Source organism: Heterocephalus glaber, unplaced genomic scaffold, assembly GCF_053883595.1.
Source record: "Heterocephalus glaber isolate CG9 unplaced genomic scaffold, H.glaber_assembly_v1.0 deba00001509, whole genome shotgun sequence".
Taxonomy (NCBI): Eukaryota; Metazoa; Chordata; class Mammalia; order Rodentia; family Bathyergidae; genus Heterocephalus; species Heterocephalus glaber.
In genome coordinates, this window is record NW_028258325.1 from 41,848,638 (window position 1) to 41,864,020 (window position 15,383).

The following is a 15,383-nucleotide window of genomic DNA, read 5'->3' on the forward strand; positions in this document are numbered from 1 at the left end:
TTGGCTGCAGAGGAGGAAATAAATCAGCTAAAAAAGCAGCAAAAAAAAATGATAGGATTATTGCAGCCTGCTAATTAATTGTTGAATTTAGGTTTTTTTGGTGTTTCATTACTATATGAAATAATCTGTTTTCAATCAAAGAGAAAAGGCAGCAATATTTTTAATTAATGTCTCATATATTTTTCATACTACATAGTATTTATGTACTATAGACAATTTCCAAAACACAAGATAGTTTAAAGGAATCTAAACCCCACATAATTCTAGGGACATTTACTGTGACCATTTGATATTCCTTCTAATTAATATATCAAAAAAGTGAAGAAGGGCTGGAGATTTAACTCAATGGTTTCCCTTCCTGCTGCATAAGCACAAGGACCCGAGTTTAATCCCCAATACCAAAAAAAAAGTGAAGAATACAGAATAATATATATAAAGATAAATTTTTGGATCCTACCTTTTCATTCACACTGGCTTCTTCTATCACTAAGGAAAAAATACTACAGAATTTAGTTTCAAATAGGTTTATAATTTTCCATTATTTGGATATTTTACTTATTTGAATATTTACTTGGATACTAATTTTCAATACTGGAAACAACATTGTATAAAATTTTGTGGAAAACCTTAGTTTAAATTTCATATTATTTCCTAAAGATCAATTTCTAGAACAGGAAAATAAGAACAGATCCTTTAAGCTTATACCTTTCTGGATCTTAATTGTGATCCCCCTCACACATACAAATACACCCACGTTTTCATACATGTTCCTATTGTTCTGATTTCTTTAGGAAAACCTATAAATCTTATCTTGGAACAGTGTTCTATTTTCTACCTCTGTCTTCTTCCTCACCATCATTTTAATCTCTATGTCTTATTTGGTACACCTCAAATTCAGCGGTCACATTACTCATTGATTCCCAGAGCACCTGTTCGTTCTTTACAGTTTTTTAGCTTTTGATCCCATTACATTTTTAGCTTCTCTGCATTTTTCTTAATCTTACTTCTTGTCTTTTCATTTTATACAATTGCCATTCTTATCACGGCCTGTTCTCTTATCACTTTTGCCTCTGTTTTATATTGGCCATGCCTCTTTGGATCTTAATGAGAATGCCGATTTTATTTCTAAAAGTTTTTGTTTCTGTACTACATTATTTTCATAGATCCACACTTCCAGCTAGTGCTGTGAATAATGTTCAATGCCCATTGTAATTCCCCCTCCGAAGACATCTGTTCAGAGAACTAGAGAGGGTAGAGAACTACATCTTAGACAAGCTCTGGACTAGGTTTTGAAGGTCAGGTGTTTTCAGAGTTTTGTGAAGCTGAGATGAGTCCAGTGTACAACAGTAGAACTGGAGGTCCACACTATTTTTCCTAGGGAACCTAAATGAGTGCTCTTTCTTTAGGAACCTTTTTCCATGCAAATGCAGATGTGTACGGGCACCTTGACTCTGCCAATTCTGTTCCCCTCTGCTTTATGTTTGTTCATGTGCATTTCCAGCACTTTTCTAATGCAGTAATGGCATATGAGACACAACTAATGATGTTAAGCATACCAATTGTAGCTTATCACCCACCTTTCCTTCCTTTCTTTTCTCCTTCTTTCCTCCCTCTCCCTTCCCTTCCCCTTCCTTTCCTTTTACGTTTTCATGTCCTCTTCTTTCCTCTCCCCTACTGTTCAGGTTTAAATCCCTTCAAGCCCAGGAGGTTGCCCACCACAGAAGCACTGCAACTAGGCGCCAAGAGCAGTGCAAAACTGAGCAGAGGGTTTTGGCCAGGCAGAACACAGACCAGCGGGACACAGAGCTGTATGAGGTGTATGAGAAACAGATCCGAGACCTGAAAGATGAGATAGCTGTCCTGTCTGCAGAAAAATCTAGTCTCCAAGGAAGGTCAGACAAATTCTCATAGCTCTTTTCATTTATGCTTTTTTTGCTGAATTCATAGAGAAGCCTGGGTGAGGGGTTTAGGGTGAAGTTAAAATGACGTAAACTAAAACCCCAATGATCTGAGAGGCTTTACCTTATAAAGGGATTGATTGATTGATTTTTGCAGTGTTGGGGATCAAACCCGGGGTCTTGTACATGCTAGGCAAGAACTCCACCATGGAGCCACAACCTCAACCCTAGGGATTATTTTCTTTAACTGCACCCTTCCAGAGAGAGAATCCTCCTTAATTGCGAGTACTTGGACATTGATAAATATTGAGTTGAACGATATGGGTAGGAAGGGTCTTTGGCTTGAAACCAGTTTGAGTGGGTTAATAATGCAAATGGTGGTGTCCACATTGAAAGACTGCTCCATAACATTAGGGTCCTTATCTCTGAGGCCTGGGAGTCCTCTTTCCAGGAACAACTGTCCATTTTAGTGCATGGTATTTCTTTTTCTCACTTTGTAGATGGGATGTAGGTAAAAATGTTTTTGTAAAATCCCTTCTACTGATGGCAGATGCTGAGGCTTACTCTGATAGTGATGGCACAGCAGCATGTTTCTCTTGGAGTCTCTGTATTGCCCTTATTCTTTCTACCCAACCCCCAATATGCCCTTAATTCAGGATATCAAAGCACCTCCCACCACCTGTCCCTATCCCTTAAATGTCACCTGAGTCTTTCATTTCTGGGACTCACTCTGTCTGTGTTGTTCTGAAGCTAACTTGTACTGGCTCCCAAGAACTTGAGCCTTTCTCTTATGGTGAGTGTATTTGTGCCATGGGAATTGGCAAACATTACAAATGAGAGCTTCTCTACCTTCTGCTAAAGCCCACTGACCAACCAATCACTGCACCATTTTGTACAACCTTTGGCCCATACTTTCTTCTGTAAAACTTCCTTTTGGAGGCTCAATTTCTTCTGGGCCATGTAGTCTGATACATTTTACTTTGTACTTGGGAGCCATCCACTTATACCATAAGGCTCATGAGATGTGCTCGTGTGGTGCATTAGAAATACCACAATTTGATCTCTCTTCTAACTTTGGCTCTTGTCAACCATGTTACTCCAGGATGGCCTCAGTAATTTTTCAAAGCTGCATGTTTCTCATGTATAAAACAGCCAACAGTCAAAGCTGACCTCACGGGATTGTTTAATGGATAAAGTGAGGTGCTGCATGAATGAAAGTGCTCTATCAATTTTAAGTCACTGCGTTGATATGGAGTATTGCTTTTTGTGATTACATTTGAGGCCTCCAGAAACAAATGCTTTCTGCAGGTCTTGTGGGGAGGACATCACTGGCAGCCACTTGCCCCGCGTTGGAGGGTTCTGGTTCCTGTTTGCCATTTGCAGATTTTGTTGGATGAAAAATCAGAGTCTGGGAAGGGCAGACAGAGCAGGTGAAAATGTTTCCTTTGGTCATTCTTGCTTACCAACAGGTCAGCCAGGAGCCAGTCTCCTAGCCCTGAGCATCAGAGCCACAGTGACAACTATAGCCAGAGCAGGTCTGCCAGCCCCTCTACCGCAGTTGCCAAGGACAGAAGCCCATCACCAAATCGGTCCAAACTGTCCAGTGTGGCTCGCAAGGCTGCCCTCCTGTCCAGGTTCAGTGATGCCTATTCGCAAGCCCGCCTGGATGCACAGTGCCTGCTTCGGCGCTGCATCGACAATGCTGAGACTGTGCAGCGCATCATCTACATTGCCACTGTGGTATGTGACATGGCCAGGGCTGGGAACAATGGTTTGGTAAGGTTATAGTACAACTTTAAGACTGAGAGATCCTGAGGTCACTGAATGAAGGAATTCTGTAGTCTCCCCATCTGTCCCCTTTCTCCTTCTCTCCCTTCCTTCCTCCCTCCTTTCTTTCTTTCCTTTTTCTTTCATCACAAACATGTGAGTGTGAATTGCTTTTCACAATCAGTAGCCTTTTATACATGTGCTAATATTTATATTGGCCAGACATTTGTTGAAGAAGTATCCATGACTGCAGAACTATCTTCAGTGGGTATAAACAAAGTTGATTTCCATGGTCCCTTTGTCTATGAGCACATGAACACACAGTAGATATATCACTGCAAATAGCTATCACTTGATTGTTTTCCTACAGAAAAATCAGAGATTGTAATTGTGTTAACTCTTCTGTTTATTTAATGAAGAGTAGTTACTAAAACTGCCAATATATCAGCTACTTGAGAATGCAAATTAAAAATGTACATAACCATGATCTTTTTGTTTCCAAAGCAAAGGTATTTGTTCTATGTGTGGGTGCCATATTGAGATAAAGAGTCCATGCTGAGAATAGTTAAATATTAAGAAGTGAAAAAAATGTCAGCATGAGAGCAGAATTATCAGAAATGATGTACTTATTCATTTAAGCTGCCTATGGCCTATGAACCATATCTGGACTTTGTATTTCTAGGAATACTGCCTAAGAGCTAAGAATTTAAGAATGGTTTCACATCTTTAAAGGGTTTTAAGGAAAAAATATAGGATGGAGACTATATTTTGCCTGTAAAGCCTAATATTTACTGTGTGGCTTTTTAGAGAACAAAGTTTGTCAAGCCCTGGTTTATAGAATTAAGAATGAGCTTATTGACCAAATGGAGAAAGGGAAAGAAATTGGTAAGTGGAGGTACTCAGGAAGTTCTTGTGGCTATTTGTGTAGATTTATAGTTTTGGCTTTCATTTTATTTAGCTAAAATCATGGAAGCAACTCTGCATTTTGGAAAAAATTCCACTGAATTATCAGAAAGTTGAATTAAGGGCTGGGGATAAGCATTTGCCTAGCATGTGTGAAGCCCTGGATTTGGTCACCCAACACGACAAAAAAAAAAAAAAAAAATTGAATCAGAAAAAATGACAGCTGTAAGTAATAACTCTTTTTTTTTTTTTTTTTGGTACTGGGGATCGAACTCAGGTCCTTATGCTTGTGAGGTGGGCAGTGGAACCACTGAGCTAAATCCCCAGACCCTATAAGTAGTAACTCTTTACCCAGTAGTGTCTGATTTTCAGCAAGTGGAACATTTTTTATTAGCGTATTAGAGAAAATGGTTAAGTTTTACAGCAAAACTAAGGGAGCAGTAACATCCAGAAACAAAAGTAACAACTTGAGTTGTTCAGTTAGAGGAACCAACTCAATTTTTGAGATCCCCCCCATGATATAGTTACTATCATGCTTAACATTTGTGATTGGCAAAATAATCCAAAACTTTTAAGCCTCGTTGGTTTACACTCCTAATCACTGACCATAAGGATATAGACCAAAATTAAGTAGTTGTACTTGAATACAGATCTTAGTTCGAGTCTTCCATAATCTAATTACTTGACTTAGTGCTTCTGTGAAGGCTTTTTGGCCCTTGAGATTTTATTTAGATTTCTAAGATAGTGTAGAATAGAGACTAATTATAGTATGAATGCTGAATTCAAAAGAGTATGCTTGAATGACTAGGCACCTTTTTGGCAAACTGTTTACAAACCCATTAATTTTGTTCCCATTGAGAAAAGAATTGGTCTTGATTCATCTGGCTGTATTCTGGCTATAAAAGAAATGGAATGATAAAATGTCTCCCAAAATGCCTTCCAAAATGTCTTCCTTGTTTGACTGGTAATTAAACAGAACTCTTAGGTATTATAGATCACATCTTTTGGAATGTTTTTGTATTGAAATTTAATAAAACTTTAACCTACAAAAAAATGAACTTACTGAGTTGGTTAAACCTGTGTAAGCATAGAGACCATGCCTTTCTTACGTAACTAAATGTTCCCAGTGCCTACTATATAATAGCCATAATAAAATTTTTGAATTATTATATGCCAGGAAACATACTTGACTCTTGATATGTGTTTACATATAAGATAAACACTGTATTGGTAATTTTATTTCTTGGCCAGTAATATGATGTTGCTATTGACTGATAGCAAGATTTATATTCTTGAATCTCTTCACTGCCCTTCCTACACTCAGAATTAAGAGAACAGGGTCAAATTGTCTTGAAACGACTGGATGTGGATTTTCACGTAAGTATTCATGTACTTTTCAAATTTAAGGTGTATTTTCTGTCAGATTAAAAATACTTTTGACCAACTGCATACAGTTATCCAAAGATTAACATGAAGTTGAGTTGTTTATCTTTTTCTAATTTCTTTCTTAGGACCTCTTTACCCTCCTCCTCTCACCAGATAAATCTGCTGTGTTTTCATGTTCAGGAGGCATTTCATGTGGCTAAAATGGCATTCAGACACTTCAAGTTCCGGGTGAGGAAGTCAATGACGACACCATCTTACTTGGGGTCAAATGACTTTGAGAATGCTGTCATGGACTATATCATTTGTCATCTTGATCTATATGATTCCCAAAGCAGTGTTAATGTAAGTATTAGGCCTCTCATTAGGACTAGTTGGTGACTAATGAAGTTTGTATTGGATACTGATAACTCAGGAATCCATCAAGATTTAGTATTACTTTTCTTTTTCTTTTTTTTTTTTTTTTTGCTTAAATTCTTTTATTGGTACATTTTCGGTATACAATACATTTACATTTATCATTGGATGCTTGTACCTGTACATGATGTATCTTGTTTCTTATTTTTTCCCCATTCCCTTTCCTCCCTTTACCCTCTCCACCCTTCCCTATTTACAAACACTTTATTTCCATTGTTTTCCTTTTCTCATAATTTTTCCTTTCCATTCTTCCATTTCCCCTTCCCCTCCCACTTCCCCTACCCTTTTGGACCTTTTCTTCCTATTTCAAATTATCAATTATTTGTTTTAATCATTTTAATCCTTATTTACACTTTCAATTTCTCACACTAGAGAAACTATTTGGTATTTACACATGTGTGTCCTATTTATTTCACTTAAGAGGATGGCCTCAATAGGCATCCATTTAGCTATAAATGTCTCTAGTTTCTTGTTCTTTATGGCTGAATAGTACTCCATTTTATGAAAAAAACACATCTTCTTTATCCTGTTTCCAGTTGATGGGCACTTGGGCTGTTTCCAAGCTTTAGCTATTAGGAACTGTGCTGCTATAAACATGGGTGCACATATATCACTGTAGTATGATTCTTTTAATTCTTTTGGGAAGATACCCAGCAGGGGGATAGCTGGGTTGAATGGGACCTCTAAGCCTAATTCTTTGAGGTATCTCCATACTGATTTCCACAGTAGTTGCATCAGTCTACACTCCCACCAACAATGGAGAAGGGTTTCTTTCTCCCCACATCCCTGCCAACATTTGTTATTGGTTGATTTCTTGATAGCAGCCATTCTTTCTGGGGTGAGGTGAAATCTCAGTGTTGTTTTCATCTGCATCTCTTGAATGACCAGTGATGTTGAACATTTTTTCATATGTTTATTTGATGGTTTTACTTCTTTGTGTGAGAAATGTCTGTTCATTTCAGATGCCCATTTTTGGATTGGGTCTTTAAATTTGGGGGTCTGATTTTTTTCAGCTGTTTATATATTCTAGATAGTAATCCTTTGTCTGAGGTACAGCCGCTAAAATTTTTTTTCCCACATTGTAGGTTGTCTCTTAGCTCTGTTGGTGGTATCTCTTGCTGTCCAGAAGCTTTTTACTAAGATGAGATCCCAGTTGTTGATTCTTTGTGCTAGTTCATGGGCAACTGAGGTTTTGTTCATAAAGTCTTTTCCTATGCCAATGTCTTTAAGAGTTCTACCTAACTTATCTTCCAGAAAGTTTAGTGTTTCTGCTTTAATATTTAGATCTTTAATCCACTTTGATCTTAGTTTAGTGCATGGTGATAAATATGGGACTAGTTTTAATCTTTGGCAGGTTGAAATCCAGTTTTTCCAACACCATTTATTAAATAGGCTATCTTTCCTCCAGTGAGGGTGTTTGGGTCCTTTATCAAAGATGAGGTGGCTGAGTAGGTCTGGACTCATTTCTCCATCTTCTAATCTATTCCGCTGATTGTTAGGTCTGTTTCTTTGCCAGTACCATGCTGTTTTTATCACAGTAGCTTTATAGTATAGTTTCAGGTTGGGGATTGTGATACCCCCAGCCATGTCTCTGTTCCCTAGAATTGCTTTTGTATTCTAGGTCTCTTCTTGTTCCAAATGAAGTTTTGGATTGTTTTCTCTAGTTCTGTGAAATATATTGTTGGAATTTCAATTGGCATTGGATTAAATCTATATAGCAGTTTTGGAACTATGGCCATTTTCAGTATATTGGTTCTTCCTACCCAGGAGCAAGAGATGCCTTTCCATTTTCTTATATCCTTTTCGATCTCTTTGTTCAGAGTGATGTAGTTTTCAGTGTAGAGGTCTTTTGGTTCCTTTGTTAGATTGATTTCTAAATATTTCATTTTTTGGGATGCTATGGTAAAAGGAATTATTTCCCTAATTTCTCTCTCAGTGAGTCTGTTATTTGTGTACAAGAAGGCTATGCTTTTTTTGTATTGATCTTGTATCTAGCTATTCTACTGAATCTGTCAATTAAGTCTAGAAGTCTTTTGGTGGAGTTTTTTGGATCTTCTATGTAAAGTATCATATTGTCAGGAAATAATGACAGTTTAACTTCTTCTTTTCCTATCTTTATTTTTTTTTATTTCTTTCTCTTTCTAATTGCTGTGGCTAATGTTTCCAGAACTATATTGAACAAGAGTGGTGATAGTGGGCATTCTTGTCTTGTTCCTGATTTTAGTGTGAAAGTTTTCAGTTTTTGGCCATTTAGTATGATGTTGGCTGTTGGTTTTTCATAGATAGGCTTAATCAAGTTGAGACCATCTATTCCAATTTTCTGTAGGGTTTTTATCATGAATGGGTGTTGGATTTTGTCAAATGCTTTTTCTGCATCTATTGAGATGATCATCTGATTTTTGTCCTTGGCTCTGTTAATATAGTGTATTACATTTATTGATTTATATATGTTGAACCATCCTTGCATCCCTGGGATAAATCCAAATTGGTCAGGGTGTATGATCTTCTTGATGGCATTCTGTATTCTGTTTGCCAGTATCTTGTTCAGGATTTTTGCATCTATGTTCATTAGGGAGATTGGCCTGTAGCTCTCTTTTAGGGTTGTGTCTTTCCCTGGTTTGGGAATCAAAGTAACACTTGCTTCCAGGAATGAATTTGGAAGTATTCCTTCCCTTTCAATTTCATTGATAAGTTTAAAGAGTAATGGTGATACTTCTTTAAATGCCTTAGAATTCAGCAGTGATGCCATAAGGTCCTGGGCTTTTCTCTGTTGGTAAATTTTTAATCATGTTTTCAATTTCACTCATTGTAATTGGGGTGTTTAGAATTTCTATATCTTTTTTTCCCCTTAAATTCTTTTATTGGTACATTTTAGGTATACAATACACTTACATTTCTCATTGGGAACTTGTACCTTTACATGATGTATCTTGGTTCTTATTTCTTCCCCATTCTCTGCCCTCCCTTCACTCCTCACCCTTCCCTACTTACAAAGACTTTGTTTCCATTTCTCATAATATTTCCTTTCACTTCTTTCCTTTCTCTTACCCTTCCCACTTCCCCTACCCCTTTGGACCTTTTCTTCCTATTTCGCATTATCAATTATTCATTTTAATCATTGGCACATTTTAAGTATACAATATAATGGCATTCATCATTGCAAATTTGCACCTTTACATAATCTCTCTTGGTTCTTATTTGTCCTCCCTCCCTTGCCCTCCCTTCAACCTCTCCATCCCTCTCTATTTACAAAGACTTTGTTTACATTTTTCCATTTTCTCATATTAATTCATTCCCTTCTTTTCTTTTCCCTACCCCTCCCACTTCCTCTTTCCCTTTGTCCCTTTTCTTCCCATTTCACATTATCCATTATACCTTTTAGTCCTTATTTACACTCTCAGTTTCTCACACTAGAGAGACTATTCGGTATTTACACATGTGTGTCCTATTTCACTGAAGAGTATCGCCTCAATGTGCATCCATTTAGCTATAAATGTCTCTAATTTCTCATTCTTTATGGCTGAGTAGTACTCCATCTTATAAAAAAACCCCACATTTTCTTTATCCAGTCTCCAATTGATGGGCATTTGGGCTGTTTCCAAGTTTTAGCTATTAAAAATTGTGCTGCTATGAACATGGGTGCACAAATACCACTGTAGTATGATTCTTTTAATTCTTTGGGGAAGATACCCAGCAGGGGAATAGCTGGGTCAAATAGGACTTCCAGTCCTAGTTCTTTGAGGTATTTCCATACTGATTTCCATAGTGGTTGCACCAGACTACACTCCCGCCAGCAGTGGAGCAGTGTTCCTCTTTCCAGACAGCCCCACCAGCATTTGCTATTGGTTGAATTCATGATAGCAGCCATTCTTCCTGGGGTGAGGTGGAATCACAGTGTTGTTTTCATCTGCACCTCTCAAATGACCAGTGAGGTCGAACCTTTTTTCATATGTTTATTTGCTATTTCTACTTCTTTGTCTGAGAAATATCTGTTCATTTCAGATGCCCATTTTTGGATTGGGCCTTTAATTTGGGAGGTCTGATCTTTTTAAGTTCTTTATAGATTCAAGATAGTAGGCCTTTGTCTGAGGACCAGCAGGTGAAGATTTTTTCCACATTGTGGATTGTCTCTTCACACTCTTCATTGTGAGTTTTTTCTCTTGCTGTGAAGAAGCTTTTTAATAAGAAGAGATCCCACTTGTTGATTGTTTGTGCTAGTTCACAGGCAACTGAGCTTTTGTTCTTGAAATCTTTTCCTACACCAGTGTCATCAAGAGTTCTACCTAACTTCTGTTCGAGCCGGTTCAGTGTTTCTATTTTAATGTTTAGATCTTTAATCCATTTCGATTTTAGATTCGTTCATGGTGAGAGATATAGGTCTAGCTTTAGTTTTTGGCAACTTGATACCCAAGTTCTCCAAAACCATCTATTAAAGAGGCTGTCTTTCCTCCAGTGAGGGTGTTTGGCTCCTTTGTCAAAGATGAAGTGGCTGAGTGAGTCTGGAGTTGTTTCTGCATCTTCTAATCTGTTCCACTTGTCCTCAGGTCTGTTTCCTTGCTAGTACCATGCTGTTTTTTTTCACAGTAGCTTTGTAGTATAGTTTCAAGTTGGGGGTTGTGATACCCCCTGGCATGTCTCTGTTACCTAGAATTGCTTTTGCTATTCTGGGTCGCTTCTTGTTCCAAATGAATTTTTGGATTGCTTTCTCAAGGTCCATGAAGTATGTTGCTGGGATTTCAATTGGGATTGCATTGAATCTATATAGCACTTTTGGAAGTATGATGATTTTCGCTATATTTATCCTTCCTACCCAGGAGCAGGGGATGTCTTTCCATTTTCTGATATCCTCTTCAATATCTTTTTTCAAAGTACTATAGTTTTCAGAGAAGAGGTCTTTGATTTCTTTTGTTAGGTTGATTCCTAGGTATTTCAGCTTTTTGGATGCTATTGTGAAAGGAATTATTTGCCATATTTCTCTCTCAGTGATTCTGTTGTTCATGCACAGAAAAGCTATTGATTTTTGTGTGTTGACCTTGTATCCAGCTACTCTACTGAATTTGGTTATTAAGTAAAGAAGACTTTTGGTGGAGTTCTTGGGGTCTTCTATATAGAGTATCATGTCATCTGCAAATAATGACCATTTGACTTCTTCATTTCCTATCTTTACTCCTTTTATTTCTTTCTCTGTGTAATTGCTGTGGCTAATGTTTCTAAAACTATATTGAACAAGAGTGGTGATAGTGGACATCCTTGTCTTGTTCCTGATTTTAGTGTGAAGGATTTTAGTTTTTGACCATTTAGTATGATATTGGCTGTTGGTTTTTCATAGGTGGCTTTTATCAGTTTGAGGTAGAGACCATCTATTCCAATTTTCTGTAGGATTGTTCTCATAAATGCATGTTGGATTTTGTCAAATGCTTTTTCTGCATCTACTGATATGATCATATGGTTTTTGTCATTGGCTTTATTGATATAGTGTATTACATTGATTGATTTGTGTATGTTGAACCACCCCTCTATCCCTTGGATGAATCCCCCTTGGTCAGGGTGTATGATCTTCTTGATGATCTTCTGCATTCTATTTGTCAATATCTTACTGAGGATCTTTCCATCTATGTTCATTAGTGAGATTGGCTGATAGTTCTCTTTTTCAGTTGGGTGTTTCTCTGCTTTGGGGATATCGGTGATGCTTGCTTCCAGGAATGAATTCAGAAGTATTGCTTCCCTTTCCATTTCATTGAAGAGTTTAAACAGTAGTGGCAGTAGTTCCTCGCTAAATGTCTTGTAGAATTCAGTAATGAAGCCATCAGGACCTAGGCTTTTCTTTGTTGGTAAATTTTTAATTATGTTTTCAATTTCACTCATTGTAATTAGGGTATTTAGAATTTCTATATCTTCTTCATTTAACTTTTGCAATTCATATGTATCAAGGAATCTGTCCATTTCTTCTGTGTTTGCCATTTTATTAGAGTACAGGTCCTTGAAGTAGGTATTGATGATCCTCTGGATTTCTGCTGGACCTGTTGTGACTTCACCTTTTTTGTTCTTAATTGCATGTATTTGGGACTTGTCTTTCCTTCTTTTGATGAGGTTGGCTAAAGGTTTATCAATTTTATTTATTCTTTCAAAAAACTAACTCTTTGATTCATTGATTTTTTTGTATCATTCCCTTAGTCTCCATTGCATTGATTTCTGCTCTGATCTTTACAATTTCCTCTCTTGTACGAGTCTTTGGATTTGTCATTCTCTTCTTTTTCTAGGAGCTTGAGGTTCAGCATTAGGTTGTTTATTTGAGCTCTCTCTCTTTTCCTAATTTGGGCATTCACTGCTATGAATTTCTCTTGTAGAACTGCTTTCATTGTGTCCCATAGATTCCTGTATGTTGTACTGGCATTATCATTTACTTGTAGAAACTGTCTAATTTCTTCTTTAATTTCCTCTGTGACCCATTGGTTATTCAGAAGTGTGTTATCCAATTTCCATGTGTTTGTGGGGGTTTTGCAGTTTCTTATGCTATTGATCTCCAATTTTATTGCACTATGTTCTGATAATATACAGGGGGTAACTTCAGTTCTTTTGCATTTACTTAAACATGTTCTATGAGCTAGCATGTGGTCTATTTTGGAGAATGACCCATGTGCAGCTGAAAAGAATGTATATTCTGATTTTTGGGGGTGGAAAATTCTGTAGACATCTATTAATCCATTTGTTCAAAAGCTTGATTCAGTTCTAGAATTTCATTGTTGATTTTTTGTCTAGATGATCTGTCTATTTGTGACAGTAGGGTATTGAGGTCTCCCACTACAATTGTACTAGTGCTTATTTGGTTTTTCATGTCCATTAATATTTGGTTTGTATAGTTGGGGGCATTTGTATTAGGTGTACATATATTTAGGATTGTCATCTCTTCCTCTTGGATTGTTCCCTTCACAAGGATGTAGTGACTATCTTTGTCTCTCTTAATTAGCTTTGGTTTGAAATGTATTTTGTCTGCAAATAAGATTGTTACCTCTGCTTTTTTCTGGGTCCTGTCACATGGAGAACTGTTTTCCATCCTTTTACTTTCAGTCTATGAATGTCTTTTTGAATTAGGTGTCTTTCTTGAATACAGCATATTGTTGGATTTTGCTTCTTAATCCATTCTGCCAGTCTATTTCTTTTGATTGGTGAATTGAGGCCATTAACATTGATGGTTATAATTGATAAATATTGACTCATCCTTGTCATGATGTTTTACTGTTGTTGGCTCCTTTATTTTTTATTTCCCCCCCCTTTCCCTTAGTTTCTTGCCTTACCTGGTGACTTCACTCTGCTAGGCCTCATGGAGTTGTGGCCTTCATTGTCTTTTTCTAGGATATTGTTTAGAATTGCTTGGAGTGCTGGTTTGATGTTCATGAAATTTCTTAGGTGTTCTTTGTCGTGGAAGTATCTAATTTCCCCATCTATTTTGAAAGATAATTTTGCAGGATACAACAGTCTAGGTTGGAAGTTATTTTCTTTTAAGGCTTGAAATACTTCACTTCAGGGTTTCCTTAACTTGAGGGTTTGTGTTGAGAAGTCTGGTGTGATTCTGATGGGCTTTCCTTTGTATGTGATTTGTTTCTTTTCTCTAACTGCTTGTAGGATTTTGTTCTTCTGTTGGGTTTCTGGGATCTTGACTATTATATGTCTAGGTGTACATTTTTTTGATTGTGGCTAGTTGGAGTTCTATATGCCTCATGTGTCTGTATGTCCAATTCTCTACCTCTGTCTGGGAAGTTTTCTACTATTACTTCTGTGAACAGGTTTTTTTTTTATGCCATTTGTACTTTCTCCTGCTTTTCTTTTCTTTTTTATTTTTTTTTGGTACCGGGATCGAACTTGGTTCCTTGAACTTGCAAGGCAGGTGGCAGAACCACTGAGCTAAATCCCCAGGCCTTTCTCCTGCTTTTTTGTGGACTCCTATCAGTCTTATGTTATTCTTCTTTGTATCATCTAGCAGCTGCTGGATTGATTTCTTGTGGTTCCTTACTATTTTTAAAAAATCTCTTTCTTCATGGTCACTAACCGCAATCCTTTCTTGTATATCTGATATTCTATCTTCACATTTGCTCAATCTGTTGTGAATACTTTCAATAGAGTTTTTAATCTCCTGGATATCTGTTTGAATGTGTTTCATGGATTCCATTTCTTTCTTATGTTGCACATTCATGGCTTCCAGCATGATTCTGAGCTCATCTATTTTTTTTTTTTATCTGTTTCTGTTCCAGAGCCTCTAATCATGTCTTTCACTCTGCTCACCGTCTCTGTAGTTATCTGGAAAATTATTTCTGTTTTGAATTTTTCTGGAGCCTCATTCATCTGTTTTGTTAATTCCTGTGCTATCAGTTCAGGGTGTCCAGGTGGTTGATTATCATTGTTCTTCCAGTTTGTTTCCCCCAGAATTTGCCTTTGGTGGGGTGGAAGTCTGAGTTTGTGCCTTGCTTAAATGTCTTCTCATTTTTGTTTTAGTACTATCCTTGGTTTATTTCCTGGGTTTATACTTTGAAATTGCTTATTGTAAGTGTCTTTGTTGCTTGTGTTTAGAACCCTTGTGGAATGATTGTTTTTCAGGGGTATCTTCCAGATATAGCTGGTCTTTAGGTTTTGAGTCTCTAATGACTCTGAGTCTATCTCATTTTCATTATACCAGGAAGGCAATCACAACACCTTAGCCCAAATCAGCAACACCGTAGCATCAAGTATAGCTTAGAAAATGACAATTTGTTGTAGTTATTACTCTATCACCTTTAACTGTGTGAAACAAATGAAAACCAAGGACCAGCCCAATGTGTGTTTATAGTGAATAAAGTTTTCAATATAGCAACTTTACCCTTCAGAATGGGGAGTTAGAAGAAGTTGGGGAGGGAGGGATAGATAGGTAGAAGGATAGGGAAAGGTTAGCAGTGAGGCCATGGGACACAGGAAGATTACGCAAACTCTAAGAAAGTGTTGAAGACAAGTGGAAAAGGCAGAATGAAAGAACAAAGATGAGAA

The 15,383-nt window shown here is 37.2% G+C and overlaps 1 protein-coding gene across 2 annotated transcripts in view; it reads left to right on the plus strand.

The window, feature by feature from the left end:
• Window positions 1–15,383, plus strand: part of Spata18 (spermatogenesis associated 18) — a 56,634-nt gene that overhangs the window by 29,620 nt on the left and 11,631 nt on the right. The window contains exons 5-7 of one of the 2 annotated variants that reach the window (XM_013073989.3): window positions 1,683–1,892; window positions 3,368–3,638; window positions 6,135–6,296. In XM_013073989.3, coding sequence (XP_012929443.1) covers window positions 1,683–1,892; window positions 3,368–3,638; window positions 6,135–6,296 — 643 coding nt within the window. The remainder of the gene's footprint in view (window positions 1–1,682; window positions 1,893–3,367; window positions 3,639–6,134; window positions 6,297–15,383) is intronic. The other variant, XM_013073988.3, reaches the window with a different exon arrangement.